The sequence below is a fragment of the Balaenoptera acutorostrata genome, chromosome 9 (genome assembly GCF_949987535.1).
Source record: "Balaenoptera acutorostrata chromosome 9, mBalAcu1.1, whole genome shotgun sequence".
Classification (NCBI taxonomy): Eukaryota; Metazoa; Chordata; class Mammalia; order Artiodactyla; family Balaenopteridae; genus Balaenoptera; species Balaenoptera acutorostrata.
This window is the reverse complement of record NC_080072.1, coordinates 100304945-100324852: the sequence shown is the minus strand read 5'-3', so window position 1 is coordinate 100324852 and position 19908 is coordinate 100304945. Positions and strand designations below refer to the sequence as shown.

Here is a 19908-nt window from a genome sequence, read left to right as displayed (position 1 = left end):
GGCATTACTTCGTTCTTTTTTATGGCTGAGTACTATTCCATTGTATATATGTACCACATCTTCTTTATCCATTCATCTGTCAATGAAGGTTGTTTCCATGTCTTGGCTATTGCAAATAGTGCTGCTATGAACATAGGGGTGCATGTATCTTTTCGAATTATAGGTTTGTCTGGATATATGCCCAGGAGTGGGATTGCTGGAACATATGATAATTTATTTTTAGTTTTCTGAGGAACCTCCATACTGTTTTCCACAGTGGCTGCACCAACTTACATTCCCACCAAAAGTGTAGGAGGGTTCCCTTTTCTCCACACCCTTTCCAGCATTTGTTATTTGTAGACTTTTTAATGATGGCCATTCTCACAAGGGTGAGGTGGTACCTCATTGTAGTTCTGATTTGCATTTCTCTAATAATTAGCGATGTTTAGCATCTTTTCATGTGCCTATTGGCCATCTGTATTTCTTCTTTGGAGAAATGTCTATTTAGGCCTTCTGCTCATTTTTCGATTGGGTTGTTTGTTTTGTTTGTTGTTGAGGTGTATGAGCTGTTTGTATATTTTGGAAATTAAGCCCTTGTCAGTCACATCATTTGCAAATATTTCCTCCCATTCTGTAGGTTGCCTTTTCATTTTGTTTATGGTTTCCTTTGCTGTGCAAAAGCTTGTAAGTTTGAACAGGTCCTATTTGTTTATTTTTGTTTTTATTCTCTTTCATTTCTTATTTGCATCCTTTTTTCTTCTTGGTGAATCTGGCTAAAGGTTTATCAATTTTGTTTATCTTTTCAAAAAATACCTTTTGGTTTCATTAATCTTTTCTATTGTTTTATCTCTAATTAATTTATTTCCTCTCTAATCTTTACTATTTCCTTCCTTCTACTGACTTTGGGCTTTGTGTGTTCTCTTTCTAAATCTTTTAGGTGGTGGTTAGGTTGTCATTTGAGATTTTTCTTGTTTCTTGAGAAAGGCCTGTATCACTATGAACTCCCCTCTTAGAACTGCTTTTGCCGCACCCCATAGATTTTGGAAAGTTGTGTTTTCATTTTCATTTGTCTCGAGGTATTTCCCAATTTCCTTTTTGATTTCATCATTCACCCACTGGTTTTTCAGTAGCATATTGTTTAGTCTCTACATGTTTGTTCTTTTCCTGTTTTGTTTTCTGTAGTTGATTTCTAGTTTCATGCTGTTGTGGTTGGAAATTATGCTTGATATAATTCCTATGCTCTTAAATTTGTTGAGGCTTGTTCTGTAACCTGGTATGTGATCTATCCTGGAGAACGTTCCTTGTGCACTTCAAAAGAATGTGTATTCTGCATTTTTTGGGGGGATGTAGTGTCCTGTAGGTATCAATTAAGTCAAAGTGATCTATTGTGTCATTTGCGACCTCTGTTGCCTTACTGATTTTCTGTCTGGATGATCTGTCCATTGAGGACAGTGGGGTGTTAATGCCTCCTACTATTATTGTATTACTGTCAGTTTCTCCCTTTACATCTGTTAGTATTTGCTTTGTATATTTAGGTGCTCTTATACTGGGTGTGTATATCTTAACGAGTGTAATACCCTTTTCTTGTATTGATCCCTTTTTCATTGTATAATCCCTTGTATTGATTCCTTTATCCCTTCTCTGTCTTTCATTATAGCTTTTGTCTTAAAGTCTACTTTATCTGATATGAGTATTGCTACCCCCACTTTCTTGTTGTTTCTGTTTGCATGAAATATCTTTTTCCATCCTCTCACTTTCGGTCTGTGTGCATCTTTCACCCCGAAGTGAGTCTCTTGTAGGCAGCATATTGAAGGCTCTTGTTTTCTAATCCAGTCAGCCACCTTATGTCTTTTGATCAGAGCATTTAGTCCATTGACATTTAAAGTAATTACTGATAGGTACGTACTTATTGCCATTTTATTCCTTGTTTTGCAGTTGTTTTTGTAGTTCATAGTTCATTTCCTCTTCTTTTTGTTTCTGCCATTGTGGTTTGATGATTTTCTTTTGTAGTATGCTTGAATTCCTTTCTTCCTTTCTTTTACAATACCCTCTACTGTAGGGTTTTGATTTGTGGTTACCACTGGGTTCATATATGGTGACCCATAATTATATCTACTTGCTTTAAACTGATAATCATTTAAGTTCAAACATTCTAAAAGATCTACATTTTTTACTCCTCTCCCACACATTTTGTGTTTTTGAGGTCATATTTTACATCTTCATGCTTATCCCTTTACTGTTTATTGTATTTATAGTTGCTTTTTACAATTTTTTAAAAGTGATCTTCAATCCTTACTGTATATTTACCATTCCCATTGGGATTTTCCCTTTCCTGTAGATTCTTACTTCTCTTCCATTTAGAGAAGACTTTTCAACATTTCTTTTACGGTAGGCTTAGTATTGCTGAATTCTTTTAGTTTTTGCTTCTCTGAGAAATTATTTACCTCTCCTTCTATTCTAAATGATAATCTTGCTGGGTAGAGTATCCTAGGTTGCAGGTTTTTCCCCTTCAGGACTTTGAATATACCATGCCACTCCCTTCTGGCCTGCAAAGTTTCTGCAGAGAAATCAACTGATAGCCTTATGGGGATTCCCTTGTGTATGCCTCTTTGTTTTTCTATTGCTGCCTTTAGACTTCTCTCTTTAACTACATTTTGCCATTTTAATTATGATATGTCTTGGTGTGGGTCTGTTTGGGTTCATCTTGTTTGGGAACCTCTATACTTTCTGTAACTGGGTATGTGTTTCCTTCTTTAGGTTGAGAAGTTTTCAGTCATAATTTCTTCAAATACATGTTTGATCCCCTTGTTTCTCTCTCTCATCTTTCTGGAACCCTTTTAATATAAACATTGGCATGTTTTATATTATCCCAAAGTTCTCATATGTTGCTTTCATTTTTTTAAAAAATTTGTCTTTCTGTTTGCTGTTTTATTGAGTGATCTGCATTATTCTATCTTCTGGATCACTTATGCATTCTTCTGTGTCATTCAGTCTGCTATTCATTGCTTCTAGAGTGCTTTTATCTCAGAAGTTGAATTATCTATTTTTTATTGGGTCTTCTTTATGGATTCTAGTTCCATGTTAAAATGATCTGTGCTTAGATCAGTTCTCTTTCTTAATTCATTTAGCATTTTTATTACAAACTTCTTGAATTAATTATTTGGTAGACTGATTATCTCTGTTTCATTATTTATTTTTTCAGGGGTTTTCTCTTGCTCTTTTGAGAGTAGTTCCTCTTCCTTATCATTTTACTTAATGTTCTCTGTCTCTATGAATTTAGGTGAAACAGTTATCCATTGTGGTCTTGAGGGATGTTTTTATCTGGGAGCATCCCACTGTAGACTGTGTATGCCCAGTGTCTCTGGTGTGAGGGCTGAACTTGATGTAGATGCCAGCCACATTTTTCCTCAGGGTACGCTAGCCACTATCACCTTGATAGGGAGTGTGGCTGGTGTTGGGGGAACTAGAGGCTGCACAGGGTCTAAGGCTAGATTTCCTCTCTACTCAGTGGCAGTTACCGCCTTGTCAGGGGTGGGGTCTGCTCTCAATTTGCTGGAGCAGAATCTCTGATGGTCAGGCTCCAACTGGCTCTGTTCCTTTTAAGTGTGTGTTTTGTTGGCAAGCCAGTACCTGCATACTCCTCACAAGTGGAGTCTAGGCTTCTCCAGCTTTTCTATTTGTCCCACTGGTTCTCCAAGCAGCCAAGGAGGCCTGTCTCCTCTACAGAGGATCCCAGAACTGGGATACCCGTCTGTGGCTCCCCAGGGTGAGTGTCCACCCATGCTATCTCCCTTTTCCTCTTAGTTCCCTTCTAGGGGCAGAGATCTCAGCCTGATGCTTTTCTTCCCATCCTACCCAATTACGTGGGAATCTTTCTTGCAGCCTTGGTTGTATAGCAGTTTTTCTGCCAGATTCCAGTTAGTTTTCAGTGAGAATTTTTCCACATGTGGGTGTATTTTTCATGCTTTTAGGAGTAGATGAGCTCCATATCCTCTTACTCCACCACCTTGATCCCCCTTTCCAATGCAGCATTTGAAACCCATATAAAAAAGACTGTTTTTTACTCAAAAGTGAATTACCGATTGTATTTTGAAAGTAAAAAAAATTAAGTCTTTGTAATGCTTTGCTGTGGGGAGGGGAAGAAGTCTTTAAGGTATTCTGAAAAAGGTGAAAAAGTACTCTCAAGTTTCACTGTAATACATTCCTTGAACAATGCAACAACTATATTGCCAAACAGAAAACTAATGAAAATGCAAGGCAACATGCTAAACCTTTCATACTGCATTTACTTTAGGAAAAGCACATTAGTCTTTCTTCACCTTTGATTTTATTACATGACCAAACTTCTCTAAGTCTCACCTCTTAAAAATTAGCTTCAGGGAAGGGTGTGGAGAAAGACCATGTGCAACTCCATAAAAACAGCTCATTTTTAAACTGCTGCCAGACATCATGTTTTATGAGTTAGACCTCAGATAATCCTTTGATTAAGAAGTTTCTTGATTCTAAATGCATAATGCTGCCAGCAAGAGGAGGCTTAAGTTCCAAGCATGCCGATTTCATTCTTTTAGACTATAACCAACAGTAAGTCTCTTTTCAAAGTTACATTTTCTTCTACCTTAAAATTTTTCAAAGGAAAGAAAAATCCAATTATGATGAATCAACATTGTATTCCATCAATTCTCTTTACTAAAATACTTCATCCCAATCTCAACAACCACTCATTCAAAACTCACTTAATTGAGTGACTCCAGTGTGTCAGGCATTATGGGAGATACAAAGATGAATATAAATACAAATAACTTGATACAAAGCAGGATGTCAAAGTTCAGACAACAAAAGTAACTGGGTAAACCTAGGAAAGCCCTATGAAAGAGGCAGTATTTGAACCTAGGCCTTGAAGGATGGGGAGGATTCTAACAGTGAGTTATAGGAGATAATCCATTCAAAACAATGGGAATGGCATGAGCAAAGAGGACCAAGCCACAATTGGGAAAGGAAAATTTGGAGGACAGTCTGGTACCTTTGGGCGAACAGTACTAGATTAATGGAGAATGATGAATTGGAAACAAATTATGGCATATCTTAATAACTATTTGTACTTTCCCAAAAAGTGAATGACCAAATCCTTACTTCAGTAACACTCATCTGACTGAATACAGTAGAATGGAGAAAAGGAAGTGAATCAATGTGAAATAAACATGAAAGAAGGTTATGAGTCTATTAAAATAGTCTAATGACATGATGACAAACTGAACAAAGCAGTGGAGGTGAAACCAAACAGCAGGGGGTGAAAAATAATGTGATGGTAGAATCAATTAAACCTAGCAAGTAGTTGACAATAGAGGACAAGAGAAAGGGAGAAGTCAAAGATAAATTTAAGAAAATAAGACTAAGTAAATGGGAAAATGACCATGCCATTAAAAGAATCAGGGAAATCAAGGGGAAGATTGATTTCCAGCCATAGTTAACAATGATAAATTCCAGATTGCTCATTTGGATTTGAAGGATAGTTAGAGTGCAAGTATTCAGCAAACAGTTATAAATATGAGACTGGAAACAGGGAGAAAGATTAGGGACAGAAACTTGAGTCATGCCTATATTTATATGGAAAAAGAAATCAAGTACAGAAAAGACAAAACCATTATAAAGAGAAAAGAAACAGGTTGATTTAATATTATATACACCAAAGAAAGGGCATCAACATTGCCTAATGGCACAAGGGGAAGCTGAGAACTGAGAAAAAGTTCATAAATTTTCAAGTTGGATATTTTGATTCACCTTCCAGATAGTATGGGTTCAGAAGTCAGATTTTAAGAGGTTAGGAAGTGAGTGATTTATGAGGACACAGAAGGTTCATGTAGAATGCTCTTCACAAGGTTGAAGAAAAAAGAGAGAATAATAACTTGATGAGAGTAAAAATCAAACCAAGAAGTTTTCATTTTACAGATATGAGAAGCTGGAAAAAATATATATATATGAATTAAAAGAAAATACACTCTGAAGTATCCAAACCTGGATATTTCAAGTACTAACAATTCGCTTCTGTTATGGACTAAATGTTTGTGTCACCCTCACAAAACTCATATGTTTAAACCCTAACCCTCAACATGATAGTACTTGGGGATGAGGCCTTTGGGGAGGAATTGGGGTTAAATAAGCTCATAAGAGTGAGGCCCTCATGCTGGGATTAGTATCCTTACAAGATACCAAACAGCTTGTTCTCTCTTTCCCTCTCTACACGTGCTTGCACCAAGGAAAAGACCATGTGAGCACAAAGCAAGAAGGTGGCCGTCTTTAAACCCGGAGAAGAGCTCTCACCAGAATCTGACCAATGCTGGCAGCCTGACTGCATATTTCTAGTCTCCAAAACTGTGAGAAAATAAAATTCTGTTGTTTAAGCCAAGTCTCTGGTATTTTGTTATAGAAGCCCCTCTGGTAGTTTGTTACAGAAGTCTTTTTGAAACAGGCTAAGACAGTTTCAAAAAGACATGGTTTATTTTCTTGTACATAACACCATCAGCTGTAATCTCTTCATGACACCAAGACAGAAGTTAGGAAGAAGCTGTAGACTAACTCAAAATTCCCCTGCTAAATCTCTCATATTCCTCAAACCCCCACAAAATTTCTCCATTACAATATTAGTAAGGAAAATAGAAAATTAAGTATCATTAAAATTGCAGATCAGAAAATATATCTGTACATGGTCAACAGACTCCAAAAGGTTCAGAGGGGAAAATAAGGGGAAAAGGAACAAATATTGACCTACTGCACTGGGCAGAAACTTAACAAAGAAGTGAATACAAAACAAACATTTGGTTTCCTCTTAAAATGAGCAAAGTAAATCTATCTCACAAAATGGCTCTAAAAATGGCTAGGGAAGTTTAAATAAATAATTTGTAAGTGAATGACTAGTGTCACTTTTAATTTGTGTGAAGTACCCAGCTAACAATTTTACCCCAAGAGAAGACAATGTATAATCTTAAAAGTTAAAAGTGGGCTTGTTAAGAGACCCTACACTAAAGCAATGTCACCAGTTGCTATGATTCTACTCAGTCATATACCAGTATTTCCAAGCTTTCCATAACTCTCTAGAGATTCCTTTTCACCCACGCTAACTGCACACAGTCTGAAGAAGTCTATTCACACAGGTGATAAAATATTTGTAATGTCAAAGAGATTTAAGTTAGCATGCTAACTCTGTTCTGACCAACTCATCCCTCTCAAAAGTGCTTTTTGAGAACTCATGGCTCAGTTCCTTCCAAAAAAGGTATTTCAAGGGTTCTCAAGAAACAAACACAGAGAAGCCACACCTTACTTCCCCATTACCACTTAAAATGTTTCTATTACTACCAAGCCAATGGCATGTCTGAACTAGTGTTAATATTCCCATCGCTGGTAAGAAAAATCTTAGTATACTATTTCTAGTCATGGATTCCTAAATTGTTAGTCTCATCCAAAGCAAACAGCAAGCTTTTGCATACATACCACAGATCTAGGAAAATGGTGGGGGAGATGAAATTACAACATTGCAAAGGTTGCTGGGAAAGAATGGTGCTATAAAGATAGTGTTCACATTCCTAAGAAGAGAATAAACCATAGGAAGTTCTTTATATAGAACAGAAAGACAGAGTCTCAAGAACTTATGAGGAGCCAAATACTTTGGAAGGAAGAAAAAGCATGAACTTGACATGCTTTAGGGGCATGGTACACATTTCCTGTTGAACTACTGTAAAAGGTTTAACTACACAGAAAAAGTACTGGTCACATAAACCCAAGCAAAGAACTATATGTATGTATTTAACACAGAGGCATTAACTGATTTATAACCAAACACAGGCCTCATAATACTAAATAGTATCTGACATCATGTGTTCAAGTGTCAGGAGATATAAATTATAAAGTGTCTTAAAAGAGAAAGGGGGCATTTTCACGTATTTTTTCCTTTCATGTGCATATCAAGCTAGGAAACAGCTGCACCCAGGGAAACTTCCACTTGATAGACTTTTGGCTCTATTGGAGAAGACCTGGTTTTCCTTTGAGGCCAAATTTGGAATCTTCTTTTAAAAAAAAAACTTACTGGTCTTTCAGAGATTATTTTAAAAGTCTAGGTTCCAGGCAGTGCTTCTCTTATCCACTTTTCTCAAAACACTGATTAGATGCCAAATCAAGAAAAGAGGGCAGGTGAAACTGTGCAGAAGAAAAGGAAAAATATGTTTGAAATTCACAAACATGGTTTATATTATCTTTGGAAGACAGGACATAGCCTGGAAATATTAGTGTTTTAATCATCTGTTGCAAACTTGACCATTCAGGTTAAAGCTGCTCTTTGTGAAGATTATTTTTTAAAGGTGTCATTTTGAAATTTTCCCATTGAGAATAAGCTTTGGGGAAACTTATGAAAGGCAGAGACATTCTTCATGCTACAAAAATAAAATACTTAGGCTATTTTTGCTGTTGTAGATAAATTACACAAGAACAGCATTTCCAGATGATGAGGCAATTAAAAATAAAGAAACAATTAAAAATAAAATTAAAATTCCAAAGAACTGCTAACACATCAAACTATACCAGTACTTAGAGAAAAAGACTGGTAGCACTGATGAAATTCTACATGATCCAAACTCTGCAAACGGGACATGGGAAGAAAATGCCAAGAATTCAAAGCTCATCCATAGTATTTGGAGAAACTTGACCCAAACATATTAGAGATAATCACTTTCCTAACATAAACAAGACGAAGGAGAAGATGGGTAATGTGCCTATTCTTACTCTACAATGTTAGTTTCTAGCAACCTTAAGCTTCCACATCACAGCCACATTAAAACCCCAGGCTCCCTTTCCCTGCAATAGATCATGCCATGCAGAGCAGACACAAGAGACTGCAGTTAAAAAAAAAGAAAGAAAGAAAGAAAGAAAAGAAACAGCATGAAGCAAGCTCCAAAGGTGCAAGGCTGAATTGGCTACATTAGCTTACCATATATCTCGGATCTACTCTCCTCTGAACTAGACTTTGTCTTCTTGGAGGAGCTATCTGCACAGGAGCGGGAGAAAAGGAGAGAGATATAGAAAATATGGAGACCAATGTAAGGGGAAAAATTCATGGGGGAAAAAAGAATGAATCATGATCAAGTTAAATCGTGCAAACACAAAGTATGAACATCACAGGTGATAGCCCTTAGAATAGTCACGAACAGCACAGGTAATGACATATTTTAGATTTATCAAAGAAAAGACAGTGCAATAAAAATATGTTCAAACAAAACAATACATGAAAAGTCTACAAAATATATCATCTGACAATTGTAGAGATGACAAAAGCACTAAAAGCTGTAATAATCTCATTATGAAGCACTGAATACCACTTTGCTAATCTGTCTCTGGAGATAGGCACATCACAGATGACCAATACAGAGTCAGTCAGTCTAACAAGACTATAATGCCTTGATGAGCATAGGGCAGAAACATGTGACCCTAATTATCAAGACAGTAACTAATCATATAAATGAAAGCCTCTGAGCCCTATGACATCAAAATTAGGTGTCAGAAATAAAGAATTATTTCCTACTGGAGATGCAAGAAGTTACATATTACATACTTCCACCACCAAAGCCTCCTAAATTGATGATTGGGATTTCATTTTTCACCTACCACCCAAGATGCAGGTAACTTAGTAGCTATTCACTTCCCATTCTTCCCTTCCTAGATAATATTTATATTTTTCAAAATAAACTAGCAGTCTTTACTAAAAGTATAAACAATCTTAATTAGACAGAAAAAATACTCCATTAAAAATTATACTTCTAAGTGAAAATACTTAAAAATAGATATATTATACTTATGTATCTGAGACCTTAGCATTTACTTACTTCATCTTTTGTCATAGGAACATCCAAGTAATAAAAGAGTATATGAACAAAGAATAAGTTTCAAATGACAAAAGCAAAATTATCAAGCAATTTTTATAAATTAAATACTGAGTGGGTTTACAAGGGGAAAGCAAAGGCCTATATATTACAAGAGGGGTTCAACCTATACATACAAAATTAAGAATATAAATAGTCAAAAGTCCACCAGCATGAAAACTCTAGGAAAGATCAACACTACTGAGCTTGAAAGACAGCTGTCTGAGTTTAGAATACTCTTTGAAGAAAAAGGGATTTCTATTCATTTGCTAATTCTAAAATGAGATGATCATTAATTTTAAATTATTTTATCTAATACTCCAATTTACCATGACCACACCTGAATTTTTAGATGACTACAGAATATGTAGTTGTTATCAAGCCTTGATTATAGCTTTGATTTTATAAACATACTACTGTTCATACCTAGGATTTACCCAAGTTCTTGGTCTGACCAAAATCTCCAATTATGATACAATAACCATTTCTATTAGCATCATTATTTTAAAATATAATAGAGCCTATAATGATGTTTCCATAGTGGAATCCATAGTGTAGAAAGTTAAAAATGCTTGTATTCCTCCTGAGTGCAAAGGTTTTATATTACATAATTGAAGAGGAAGGAGAGTCTTAAACAGATCAAACAGCTGCTGCTGGGTGTTTCAGGTGGTCATGCAGCTTAAAGTGTTATTACTGGAAACTTCACTACTCTCAATATTCTTTGGCAGAACAAAGCGCTTTACCTGTGGGGTCAAAATCATGTGATGTACTGCGCTCAACTTTCTGCTTCTTATCTGTTGGTGACTCTCGGTTCAAAATACTTCCATGCCTAAATTAAATAAAAGCAATTAAATATTTTACTATAAGAAAATCAATGGAATAAAAACTTAATTTAAAAATCCCAAGTGTGTCTTACAAAGAGAAACCAAGAAATCAGTTTACCTTACACAGTCTCATAAACCTCTCTAATTTATATTTTTCAAGAAGTTTTAAAATTCAGTCTATGCTATGTTTAATACAGAGTCTATTTACCTGGTTATAAAAAGTGCTTAAAAATAATGAGTGGTATTTAGTAATAAAGTCTATTTTATTCTGAGAAATAACTGCTTAAAACCTTTTAGTGGTTTTCACAGGTTAATCACTATTATTTCCATTTAACAGATAAGAGAACAGTACCTAAAAGTAATTAAACATATTCCCCAACCCCTATGTATGTTATGGCCAGGTTCAAAATCACTGTGTAAATACAGCATGGATGAGAACAGTTTTAAAAAAGAAAAATCTTAGGCAAGGCTTTTTTTTTTTTTTTTTAAATTGGGGCATAGTTGTTTTACAATGTTGTGTCAGTTTCTACTGTACAGTGAAGCGGAGTTCCCTGTGCTATACAGCAGGTTATTATTAGTTATCTATTTTATACATATTAGTGTATACATGTCAATCCCAATCTCCCAACTCATCCCACCCCCCCACCCCCCCGCCCCTGCTCTCTCCCCTTGGTGTCCATACATTTGTTCTCTAGGGCAAGGCTCTCTTAAAGCCTGCCTATAATTCTTGCCACAGAAGTCTTTCCAAGGCCCAGATGACATAAGAATTATTATTTTTCCTATGACCTACCCAATTATACTTGATCAGATAATGGCTGGGCAGCAAACAAGACCACTACTATAATACATACACTTCTAATTACTTGAAATGCCAAGATTAGCGCTGGTATCCTGGACTATGCCATCACTAGAAATGATAAAAGTACTATAATAATTAGGAATGACATACTACCTACATTTTAAATAATACATACAACAATTAAGATGAGAGAGAAAAAAGATGCTGAAGAACGAGTACTGAGGAAGAGGCGTTTAATCCCAGGAAATGAATAAATATGGAGATACAGATATAGACACAGACATATTTGGACATTTTGGATTTTTTCCTTTACTGTCTTAGGGTAATTAAGACTGATCCAGTTTGTCAAAGTTCATTAACTAAAAAGGCAGTTACAGTTACCCAAGTGATAAAACACATCAAAAACTGGCAATCCATTTACACTCCCCAAGCTACTCACAACTGAAAACAGTCACAATAGATTTTAAAATTAAATCTCTTCATAGGGAGTGATCTTAAGCATCAATTTGAACAAACTTTTAAAATGCTTATATTAAAAACATTGGAAATGTTATCAAAATAATGCTGTCTTCCAGAAAAAATACGCAACACCTGTTATATTTTAAATTTGTAAAACATTTTGAAACTTTAAACTACTTAAATCCACATTTTCTAAAACCACAAAAATGTACCATAATTTCAAAGGAACACTTCTAAGTAAAATTTAACCTAAATATATGAAGTGCAACTGAACAACTTACCTTATAGGTTTTTTGAGGGGAAACCTGAAACAAAGAAAAAACAAAAAGAATAGATGTAGTTATTTCACTTGCAAATTGTCATTAAGCTTATTCATTCTACAAAACCAGAATAAGGGATTTAAATCTTATACTAACTTTCCCAAAGCAAGATTCAACAAACAGGTGGAGTTGGATACCATTTTTTAATATCTTAACTACTTTGTTAAATCTTAAATTGCAGGTGCATTTACCATCAGCTGTCCCTGAGTATGGGTTCTCTTTTTAAAAATTCAAATAATAATAGCAATAGCTACATTTATTGAGAGCTTAGTAGATGCTAAGCACTATTCTAAACTGTTCACATGTATTATTTTTTAATCCTAAAAAAAAACTATGAAGATATTGTTTCCATTTTACAGATTGAAAAAACTTAAGCAAAGAGAAATATTTTACCATTAAAAAATTATATTTAGTTTTCCTAGCAAGAAAAGTTCCTTCTTCACCTTTCCCCATCCAAAATATCTGGGTACTGATTACTGCTCTATTGGTTGGTCTGTGTCTAACCTTTGATCATGATTAAATCATGATTCTCAATTATTTATGTTTAGATAATACCAGAAATCTAGAAAAAATTACCATTGGGGTACTATCAGTTATTTAAAATATATTCCAAAAGTAGAAAACAAAGGTACTTAAAAATTTTTTTCAGTTCTGTAAGCTAAAAGAACTACAGCCTTTTCTCCTGGTTGTCTTTTTTAAAGGAAATATTACTGGAGGCTTCTTGATAAGAGTTTGATGCTACACACAAATGCTAACAAGTCTAAAAGAGTGTTCTCAAACATCCTCCCATTCCTCTTCTCATTTCTGTCCTTTTTAGAATTATCTCAACCTATAACATTTTATGTAAAGATTATTTAGGTGATAAGGACAGGGCTTATTAAGAATATCAGTAAATTTTTTTAAGGCTACTAGTAAGGGTAGTAAGAAATAAACATAAAATGATACCTGACTATTTTATTTGGCACGGAGGTAGTTTAGTTTAAAAAAAAACACCTTAGTCTAAATATAACTTTAATTACAAATCCCTTTAACTCCTACATAAATAAAAATTGATTCACAGAAAAAGACAGAGAATCTAAAAACTTCCCTAATAAGCGATAGCATATTAACTTACGACCAAGTTAGGGATAACAAGGAAAGGGGGTTCTGGGATAAAAAAGAGGACACTGCTCTAGAGAATATACTGATTACAAAAGATTACCAAATCTTCAGAAATAAGAGTTCCTAAGTAGTCCATCCTTACTTGTTGGGGGAGGTGGAAGGCAATGGGATTTAAATTTAAAGATGAACATAAAAGTTGGCAGAAAAGAATTCCCAGCTGAATTTCTGCAAAGGATAATACCTGCAGTTAGCAACCTTAGCCACTTGGACTGACAGCCATTATAAAAATTCCTGCCCCAAAACAATGCTGCTTGCGTCAGAAACTGCATCATACAGGGAGATTCTGGTAAAGAAACCTGGAAGTTCCCAGACTATTGAGTGTAAACCAGTTTCCTGAGTTATTTTCTCTTACAAGGGAATGGAAAGGAAGGGAAAGAGGACAAAAATGGAATGAGAAGATAAAGAAGAAGGACCACCCTACAGTATAACTCGCTTATCATAATCGACTTACTATATTCATAAAGTACAAAGAACTTTTCTCAAGAAAATCTTTATTTACATCACAATACTTTTTCTCTAGTCACCAAATTCCACTTTCAAGTATGTGGTAAAACAAAGAAATATGTATGTACCTATGTATGTGCAGTTGCATGTATGCAAGTGACAAAGTCAAGGGCCCTCCTGGCTATTTCATTCTTCCCTCTGCTCCAGCTAAGAAAATCACCAAGAGAATCCCATGGTTTGTAAAATCCCTACCATCTGCTGGATATTGAGATGAAGATGTAATCAGAGAGCTGGAAATAGAAAGCTAGAACCCCAAAGAAAAACTTGGGGCTAGAGTCGTAGATTTGAGTCACCAACCTATTGATGGCCATTGAAATTTAAAACAGCAGGTAAAGAGAAAACACCAAGGATCAAATCCTAGGGAAAAGAAACCTAGCTTCTGAACAACTGAGAAAGGATGTGAGAGCCAATGAAGGAGATTAAGAAGATAAATCAGAATAAAGGGTTGTCCTAGGAACCAATAAAGAAGAGATAATACTATCAAATGCTACAGAAAGGTAGGTCTAAAGGCTAAGAAATGGCCATATTCTAAGCAACAGAGTAACCCAACACAAGGCTGATGAAACAATTCTGGTGTACAAAATCCCCTATTTTCAAGTCCCTGTCCATTGTATAGTCCAATCATAAAACTGTGAAAATCTCCTTTGGTTAGATATTTAAGTAGAACAGCTGTATTTGAATGCTGACATGTTGGATATGCCTACTTAATCAAATGTGTCTGGCTTTTGAAAGTATCATATTGATGACGTGGACATTTAGCCAACAATGAACATGTTTCGTGCATATTTATATATGTGTGTATGTATTCTGCTAGTTATAAGACAAAGTCAAACTGCCAATATGAAGAACCATAATATGTAAAGAAAAGGGTTATCAGGAATTTGAGCCATTGGGATAAGGTGACTAGATGCCCCTATTTTTGATTACCTATACTAAGCATATTCGTATGCCAAAAATCCTAACCAAGGGCCTTAAATGTCACAACACTTTCACTCACTTGACTCAGGATGCCTTTTCCTTGTTAGCGCTGAGCTCTAGTATTAAATCACTAGGTAGCAGTATACAGAGGCCTCCCCCAATTTTTTATTTTCCCATTCCTCCTGATATGTTATTATAGAGGGAAATGTGATTTGGTAATTAAATAACCCTAACCTATAATTAATATATAGTGGAGTAAAACTTCCATTTTTTAGCCAGGTTTTTGTTTTTTGGGGTTTTTTAAATAAATTTATTTATTTATTTTTATTTATTTTTGGCTGTGTTGGATCTTCATTGCTGCGCGCAGACTTTCTCTAGTTGCAGCAAGCAGGGACTACTCTTCGTTATGGTGCGCGGGCTTCTCATTGCGGTGGCTTCCCTTGTTGTGGAGCACAGGCTCTAGGCGCACAGGCTTCAGTAGTTGTGGCATGTGGGCTCAATAGCTGTGGCTTGCGGGCTGTAGAGCGCAGGCTCAGTAGTTGTGGTGCATGGGCTTAGTTGCTCCGCGGCATGTGGGATCTTCCCGGACCAGGGCTCAAACCCATGTCCCTGCATTGGCAGATGGATTCTTAACCACTGTGCCACCAGGGAAGTCCCAGACAGGTTTAACTATTCTACAATATACGTACAAGATGTTATAATTGTTTTTAAGATTTTAAAACTTAAAACTTTTAAGATCGTTAAACAGAATTTCTTCTGGATCAAAAATATTGCAAAGAACTGCCAAAGTTTTGTGTCATCACATATTTGCTTATAATAAATAGCCTACTAGAAAACATATTTTCCTTTTATTGATTTTGGTGAAAAAAGAGCTAGCCTTTTGATACTACTCCAGTGAGAAGTGTTCTGAAAGAAGAAATAGGGATATCACAATCAAACCTTAATTCCTACTCTCTGCCTCCTCCAAGATATTAGATTTTTCTCCCTTGGGTTTAGTTATGATGAGGAATTTCAGAGTTAGATGGTTCTTAATAATGGATAACTGAAATGAAGGGGAGGAAGTTAAGGAAATCTTACCTACATTGGATAGTGGTCAAGCTTTTATTAACAGTCAAACAATGTTAGCTACTAAATTTAGAATTCTCAAAAATTCCATTGTAAGATACATCCTGATTTTAGTGATATTAAAATGCAGGGGGAAAAAAATCACTCCAGTGAGGAGAGTTACTAGACAAAGAACTCTGCAAAACAGATAACAATTAAGATAATTCTAAGGCTCAACCCCTCATAAAATGATAATAAACAATAGTGAAAAAAAACGACTATTCCAATATTGTTATAGTCAATGAAAATTACAAGTGATCTCAGGGCCTTAGGTTCAGGGACTCCTCAGAAAAAATATAACTAGGCTCATATTCTAGTTTCACAGTGAAAAGGTACTTGAACGTGGGCAAGTTGCTTAACCTCTCTATCTGTAAAACAGTGACAATACTAGACCTACCTCACAAGTTTGTTTTGAGGATTAAATCAGAAAATGAGAAGCATTAAATGAGAAGCACTGCCTAGCACATAGTAACCACTTAATTATTATTACCTATTAGGGAGAACAAAAATAAAATCTGAACTTTAGCTGCATGACTTCAAATTCAATAGAAAATAAAAATACAGACTAACAATATTCCAATCGGTTTTTAGCTCAGTAAAATCCACAGAAATGCATAATTCAAAGCCAGTGATGAAACTATAAACTTAACTTGCCAAGTCATATTATATAAAATTAATGGCACTACTCAAGTTAACAAACTTCCCAGATGCTACAGGGTAAGAAAAAATATCAGGTTCCGACCAAAACTTTTAATTTTCCTGGCAAGTAAGGTCAGTGATTTTTTTTAAACATAGTGAAATTATGTTGACCATACCTGCCACTTAGCAAAAAAGTCCATTATTTCCTCATCTCCTTTAAAATATCAAGAATGATTAAGGCATTCTGTGTCCCAGATGTAAATCGAGTTTTTCATTTATATATTTCTATAAAATAATTTAAATAACCTGAAGCATAGCACTTAATTTTGAAATTACTCTAATATGAATATGAACCAGCTAGCTCAAGTATTATATCATTTTTCACAAAATAACAAACATAACAGCTAAAAGAACATTTGTCTACAATACACAGTGCCCATAAGTATAGGGATTCAGAACATAGTACTGACTTCAGCTGAACTGTTAATTCAATCTTTAGATCTCTGGACAGCAAGATTCATAGAACCAATAGTAGTAAATGACCACTACCACTTCCCTCCTCCCCACCAAAAAAAAAAAAAACACCAATCATAAATTCTTTTGCCACTTATAATTTATAACTGGTCTAGCTTAGAGTCACTAAAAGAACTAAAAATTTTGGAACTAGCCAAGAAAAGTCTGAACATTATCTACCATTGTACTTTTTTACTAGCATATATATCCAAAGCATGAAAAGTTTAGCAGAGCTGGCAATAAAACATTAATTAGTTATATCAGAAAGGCTCTAAAGCAGAAGCTACAGCTGACGGGATGACTCATGGAGAATTCTTCATGGTGTTATTAGTTTTAAACTTGTGGACCTTGCAATACAAACCACAGAATGACAAGGAACAAGGAGCTCAGTTCTGTGTAAAATCCAAAAATGATTCACTAGAATGTAATGTAAGATCTCAAATTAACTTTTAAAACATAGCTTAGAATACTGCCACTTTTACTGAAGAACTGAAACACAAGACAGACCCTAAGTAAATGTCTCTTATTTCTTGGACATACTTTGACAAATCAAATAGTAAATTCTAAATTATTTTAATTCCCTCTGCCAGAGCTGTTATAAATTGCGTATTGGTTGTTTCTGAACTGGAAAAAGTAATTCACAATAAAAATAACAGTTTATTAAACTTTCATCTCTTTATTGACAATCTGGAACATTATCACTTTTGTGAGTATTTCCTGTAAGGTTTCTAAATGAATTTCCTTTGAGATCATAAGTATCACCATTAACTTAGTGTCTTTTTAGACTTCAAATTATTCACTCCAAAAAAAAAAAAAAACGAGTAAAAAAAAAAAAGCTTGAAAAAGTCTGAGACCCTCAAACTACTTAAGTATGCTCATCTCATTAAATACCACTCAAACCATCAAATCCATTATTAAACAAATATCAGCAAGAAACTGGACTCTACGGAATAATCTCATGACATAAATCAGGGACAATGTATGCTTTTCATTAGATAAGGATTTAAATCTTAATCTTTCTTCACAGTTCCCTATTTCAGGATATGTTTGTGAAAATAAAAATGAGAGAGAGAAAAAAAGGCCTCAATCTAGGCTAGGCATGTTTCCCAACAAGATTTTACATAACATATATTAATATTAAATGTTCAAATTTTGTAAACTTAAGTGACAATGTGCAAAATTTGTTAGGACAAGCTGCTTTCTCCAAAATTGCAGAAAGATACAATTGTGCTTCTGAAAAAGTAGAAAGTCTTAGTTATTAGCTTTTTACCTTTTGCATTGAGGTGCCACTGAGACAAGCTTCAGCATTAATCAGAGCTTGACAATTTCATAAAATATAAAATTAAAATATAAAATATGTCAAATAATATTTTATTTTCTATTATATAAAAAAGTTCTACTCAAAATTTAAATTATTATGTATCAGTTAAAAAATAGAATTCTGTAGCAAGGAATACCAATTAAACAAGAAAACAAATTATAATGGATTTATCTTAAGTGCGCCTAAACATTTCTTATCAAGTGTCAACACGATTACAGGAATAGGACTCTTTTATTTCTAAAATCTTGGGAGAAGGAAAAATAACCAAAACTACACTAACTCCCAAATCACAAAAGATTATTCTTGATCTCTGCTTACCTTCAGGTGTTGGTACTTGGTGTGCACTCATTCCTTGAATACAAGAAGGCTAATCACTGCCATAGCTATACTTAACCCAAGTTAAATGACAAGGACTGCCCCCAAAATCACAAAATCACAAGAAAATATAGGGAATGAGGAAAGTATAAACTTAGTGCCCACATACTCTAAAAATGTTCACAATTTCCTTGAACTAAACCAACATATGTCTATTTCTTTTGAGGAAATAAAAACCTCATACACTTTCCAGGAAGAACTCTAAGGGAATAAGGATTGAGCATATCCTATGTTTTCTACTTACGATTTGTATAAATTATATAAGAAATGCTTCATGGGCAAGTATTTTGATTACATATCCTTATATTTAAGTCATATTCCTTAGCTGATGAAATATTTCTATAAATAATGAAAATTTAGAGGCTATATGGATATAAAATATAGGTAAAGATAAGACTACTAAAAAAACTGATCACAGCCAATATCATTACAATTAAATTTTCTATATAACACACCTTCCACATCCATAAAGTGTTTTATTTTCTTCTGAGGAAATTATTTTTCATTGAAAATACTTTTGCTGTCTACATATATAATGCTCTGATGAAAATTTTGGTTTTAAACTAGAGAGATTTCTCTTCATAAACACTTTGGTTCTGCCATCAAATATTAACAATTCCTCAATTCCTCTTAACTGTCCACTTAGTTTACCATAAAACCACACTTTCTGCTGCCAAACCTGAATACCCCAAACTTTCAAACTACCACAAAGAAAAAAAACCCTCTGATTTTGTGGAGCAAAGGTGAGAAAATTAGTGATATGCATGCCATCTCACCCTTTCTTCTACAGAAGTTTTTCTTGATCTAAAACCAAGGAACTAGTGACAGTGAGAGGCCCGCGCACCGTGATGAAGAGTGGCCCCTGATCGCCGCAACTAGAGAAAGCCCTCGCACAGAAACGAAGACCCAACACACCCCTAAATAAATAAATAAATAAATAAATAAATAAATAAATAAAACCAAGGAACTAGAGCTGAGGTATACTCTTATCAGTAACAATGGCTCACCAGAGCACTTAATCTGGAAAGGTGGAGAGAAAGGGTGTTTTAATTATTTTGACATTCTTCTTACATCATCCCAGAATTGAGAA

General features: G+C 34.8%; 1 protein-coding gene across 2 annotated transcripts in view; it reads right to left on the bottom strand.

Moving 5' to 3' along the window:
• Positions 1 to 19908, bottom strand: part of ARHGEF12 (Rho guanine nucleotide exchange factor 12) — a 143946-nt gene that overhangs the window by 66583 nt on the left and 57455 nt on the right. The window contains exons 2-4 of one of the 2 annotated variants that reach the window (XM_007196687.3): positions 12245 to 12268; positions 10625 to 10710; positions 8954 to 9010 (exon numbers count right to left, since the gene is read on the bottom strand). In XM_007196687.3, the coding sequence (XP_007196749.2) occupies positions 8954 to 9010; positions 10625 to 10710; positions 12245 to 12268 (167 nt within the window). The remainder of the gene's footprint in view (positions 1 to 8953; positions 9011 to 10624; positions 10711 to 12244; positions 12269 to 19908) is intronic. The other variant, XM_007196688.3, reaches the window with a different exon arrangement.